The sequence below is a fragment of the Echinops telfairi genome, unplaced genomic scaffold (assembly GCF_000313985.2).
Source record: "Echinops telfairi isolate 266 unplaced genomic scaffold, ASM31398v2 ScPeMD7_7;HRSCAF=31, whole genome shotgun sequence".
NCBI lineage: Eukaryota > Metazoa > Chordata > Mammalia > Afrosoricida > Tenrecidae > Echinops > Echinops telfairi.
Window position 1 is genome coordinate 1,283,648 of NW_022103904.1, and position 4,607 is coordinate 1,288,254.

The following is a 4,607-nucleotide window of genomic DNA, read 5'->3' on the forward strand; positions in this document are numbered from 1 at the left end:
CCCAGACGCTATACTTTTTGATAGCCGGGCACCATCAGCTTTCTTCATCACATTTGCTTATGCACCCATTTGTCTTCAGTGATCCGTTCGACACCCTCCTCTAATTCTTAAAGGCTTCCTCCCACCACCACCCCACTATCATGATCCCAATCCTACCTTACAAATCCGGCTAGACCAGAGGATGTACACTGGTACAGATAGGAACCGGAAACACAGGGAATTCAGGACAGATGATCCCTTCAGGACCAGTGGTGCTACCAGAGGGTGGAGGGAAGGTGGGGTAGAAAGGGGGAACTGATTATAAGGATCTACATATAACCTCCTCTCTGGGGGACAGACAACAGAAAAGTAGGTGAAGGGAGACATCGGATGGTGTAAGACATGACAAATAATAATAATTTATAAATTATCAAGGGTTCATAAGGGAGGGGGGAGCAGGGAGTGAAGGGGAAAAATGAGGAGCTCATACCAAGGGCTTAAGTGGAGAGCAAATATTTTGAGAGTGATGGGGGCAACGAATGTACAAATGTGCTTGACACAATGGATGTATGTATGGATTGTGGTGAGAGTTGTATGAGCCCCAATAAAAAAATTTTTTTAAGTATATATACACATTATAATGCAAAAAAAATCGAACCCTAAACCTTGTCACTGAGTGAATTCCAACTCATAGGGACCCAACAGGACAGGGTAAAACTGCCCCTGTGGGTTTCAAAGATGATAGCTCTTTACAGGACCATAAAGCCTCATGTTTCTCCCAAAGAACTGTTGGTGGTTTTGAACTGCTGACTTTGCAGTTGGCATTCCAAAGGGTAAACCACTATGCCACCAGGGCTCCTATAAAAAAATGCCAAGTCAATAAAATCCTACTCAAACAAGTGAAGCCTGAAAAGAATACATGCTTGGGAGTTAAAAGTGTCCAAGTTGGGGGAGGGGTGTATTTAAAACATCCATGTAGAGAATAAAAGTCAAATCAATTATCTGACCACAAAGTTTTATACACTGCTGTGTAGTTTAACCAGAATTCTATTAACAGCATGTTGGCAGGTAACTTACCCTTGCAGGAATAATAAGGGATCATTTTCAAATTTCCATTCTTCCCCCAACAACAGCTCCCATTTATTTCCATAGAAACCACTGCCAATCGAGACCAAGGCCCTAGAACCAGACCTGATCCATGACACCCAATTACTGGAGTATCAACCAGTCATCAACTTAACGTTTTACTGGGAAATAACTTCCAACAAGGCACTGTATGATTCCAAGTCCACCAACCTCTGCCAGAAAACCAGACGGATGTGCAAGGAAGAGGCATAAGAAATAATCAGTTAAATCCTAGCCAGCACATGAAACAAACAGAATGAATGCCACATCCTCCTTGCAGCATCCTCCTAAAAGCCTAACTTCCTTTTACTGTGGTTTACATTACAAATGTTCTCAATTCTAAATAGCAACCTTACAAAGTAGATTCACAAGGACTCCAATTCCTGTGGTGAAGATTACCTATGACAACATTTGGGGAACCAGGAACCCTGATCTGCTGTGCAATTGTTAACGCTTCAAGTCAATTCTCATGTGACAAGTACAAAATGTAAATCTACCCAATATACTAAGTAAACACACTTTTCACTGAAATTCTACGAAAATAAACACATGTACTCCAGACCCCATTCACTCTCCTGAATCTAGAAATGAACTTTAAATATTGACAACTCATTTGAAGAAGATTGACTGGAAGAGAAAAAATGGTTCACCACAAGGTAGGTCATTAATAATAACTCAAGGACTCATTCTCATTGAGTCAATTCTGACTTACAGCAACCCTATAGGACAGGGATGACTTGCCCCTGTGGGTTTACAATAGTACAACTCTTTATGGGAGTAAAGAGCCTCATTTTTTCTCGCATGGGGCGGTTGGTGACTTTGAACTGCTGACCTTGTGTTTTGCAGCCCAACACGTAATCCATTATGCTGTATATTATAGGCTGTCATTAATAAGCTGCATAGTATAACTCACTTTTGGTACAGCCTCCAAAAATGTTCCCAATGTGAACAAGAAGCAAGGGATAGGGACAGACTGTGCAACCAATCTGGTCCTCAAGCCACTGACTACTACACATGGGCACTGATGGTCTTCACTGGTGATCAGGGCTGCCCTATCCAAACTCCTGCCAAAAGCAGACTACTCCAAAGTCAGAGAAAGTGCACAAGTTCACTATTCTCCCTCCTGTAAGTCTGAATAGCAAAAGAGCTGCAGACAGTGTTAATTTAACTATTGGTCCAGTGCCTTGCAGACCAAGTCCCTTTTTTTTTTTTCCACATATACTTAGGGATATGCTCAAGAATGTCTTTCAGAAATTATTACAGATAGTATTCTATGTTATAGACAGCGTGCTGGTATACAGAGTGTATTACAGATAGCACGATAAAAGTCAAAAACTTTCAACACTGTTGATTCCAAAAATCTATTTCCAGGAATCCAATAGGAAATCTTTTATAAATTAGAAATATTTCAAATTTCAGCCCCCTGTGGAAACTGTAACTTTCAAACATGTGAAGAAATGAGCGATCCACCCAGTTTGCTCCAAGTACTTATGGCAAGTACTAGAAATATTAATATCATAGAGTACTGATAAGCACTGTTAATGCCAGCTAAGAATTATTTCTTACACCTCCCATTTTTGCCTTTGCAATCATTTCCCTAAACCTTTCTGTGGTTAGTCTAAAAAGGAAATTTAATTCTATAACACCGAAACAAACTTAATTCACAAATATCTTAATATAGACCAAATGCCTTCCTTACTATAGGCAAAAATAGGTATCACCTAGAAATCATGGCTCCAACGAAGCCATGCTGTGGCCTGATGCCAAAAAGAGTCCCCACCCTAAAATCCACGCTTCGTTAATTAAAAGGTTTAGATATGGCTGAGCACTACTGGTTCGAGAATGAAAAATTTCTACACTGGAGAATGCCGAAGGCTGAGTTTTGTATACTCCACATTACATTTCGCTCCTTTTTCTAAATCTCTCCAAGCCTTATAACTTCGAAATCACCAACTATATCCTTCCAAATCTGATTCTGGGGACATAAGGAATTGTACTGTCTGTCTTTACATTATCATCTTTGCAATGTCCAGATCTGATTCAGAATGGGAAAGTTTGCCATACTGATTTACAGATGGTCATTTAAAATGGAAAAAAAAAGATGCTCCAAATTGTGGAATAAGTATAGAAATTAAAGACATTTGCAGGTGTTCTCTTACAGGGGAAATAGGAGGGAAGTGGGGATGGGATGAATGTTGTGTTAGACAGGGTTCTCTAGAGATAAAACCAGCACAATAAACTATCTCAAATGTGAATCTACAAATTAAAACTTACTAATCCGTGATATACTAGTCTTGAAAAAAAAAAACGGTTTCAAGGTCCCATATGTTTAAGAAATAATTGCTCTTCAAGAGTGAATAAATTTCTAGACCAGACATTGCGAGCAAACTGAGCTTCCAGCCCAATAAGCAAGGGAAGCTTTAATATGGGTTGCACTTTTATCTTTCAACGAGTGCACATCTGTCATTCTTGTATTAGGTTGATAACTTTCCATCAGGGAAAATGGTCCCTTTTCCATGCCTGCAAACTCTAAACTAACATAGTTAGACATTTCTGTAGATTCCAATGAACTGAGCGTCGGGAAGGCATTAGTGATGTTTGGGGCACTGGAGACACACAAAGCGTCGTCACAGATGGACATGAGTGGGAGGAAGATGAGGCTGTCTGAGATTTACAGTCTCAGAAACACTAGAGTCACTATGAGTTGAAATTCCTCGAAGGCATTGGATTGGGGGTTTTGTTTTGTCCCCCTTTGTTTTGTCCTCCTTTGAGGGGGTGGGGACCAACAGAGAAGGGGCAGGCATTTCCCCAAAAGCTGCTAGCAGCGGGGCGGCGCGCCCAGTTTGGAGACACTTACTGGTTTGCTAGGGTACACGTTAGACAGGTGCGTTTTCAGTTTCCCCACCGTCCAGTTCAAGAAGCAGCTGATAGTCTGGTCACTGTATTTCTGATTCGGTGCTTTAATGATGAGCGTCACAGGAATCTCCATCCCACTTTGGTCCATGGTGCCCCCAAAGTCGGGCAGTCAAGAGAAGCAGCAGTTAAACAAGCCCAAGTGAGCCGAGGTGGTAACTGCCCACTGGACTGGGAAAGGAGATGGCAACGAGTTCTTAGTATTGCGTGTCCGAGACGGTCACAAGCGCATCCGGCAAGACGACGACCATGGCCGGTACCCGGGCTGGACAGAGGCGGCGGCGGCGGCGGCGGGGTCTGGGGGCCGGGCCCTGGGTGCCGACTTGCCCCGCCAGGTTCGGGCTCCGCCTGACTGCTGACTGCGGTGGGAGGCGAGGGGGCGAGCGAGCGAGCGACGAGAAGAGGGGGCAGGGCAAAGACGCTACTGCCCAGGGCACCACCCTGCCCCGCCGCGGCCCCCGAGCTGAAACGCAACAAGGCCCCTACGCGACGAGCCCGCCGCGCCGGCCAGCGAAGGGACCGGGCCGCCAGCCAGAGGACGAGTACCTGACCGGAGGCCGCAGGGCCAGCCGCCGCCCTCCGAGCCCAGC

General features: G+C 44.0%; 1 protein-coding gene across 1 annotated transcript in view; it reads right to left on the bottom strand.

The window, feature by feature from the left end:
• HERPUD2 (HERPUD family member 2) overlaps window positions 1–4,309 on the bottom strand; it is a 55,213-nt gene extending 50,904 nt beyond the window's left edge. Inside the window, exon 1 of the mRNA XM_004708018.2 lies at window positions 3,962–4,309. Within this exon, the coding sequence (XP_004708075.1) occupies window positions 3,962–4,108 (147 nt within the window). The 5' untranslated portion in view covers window positions 4,109–4,309. The remainder of the gene's footprint in view (window positions 1–3,961) is intronic.
• Between the last annotated feature and the right edge of the window lie 298 nt (window positions 4,310–4,607).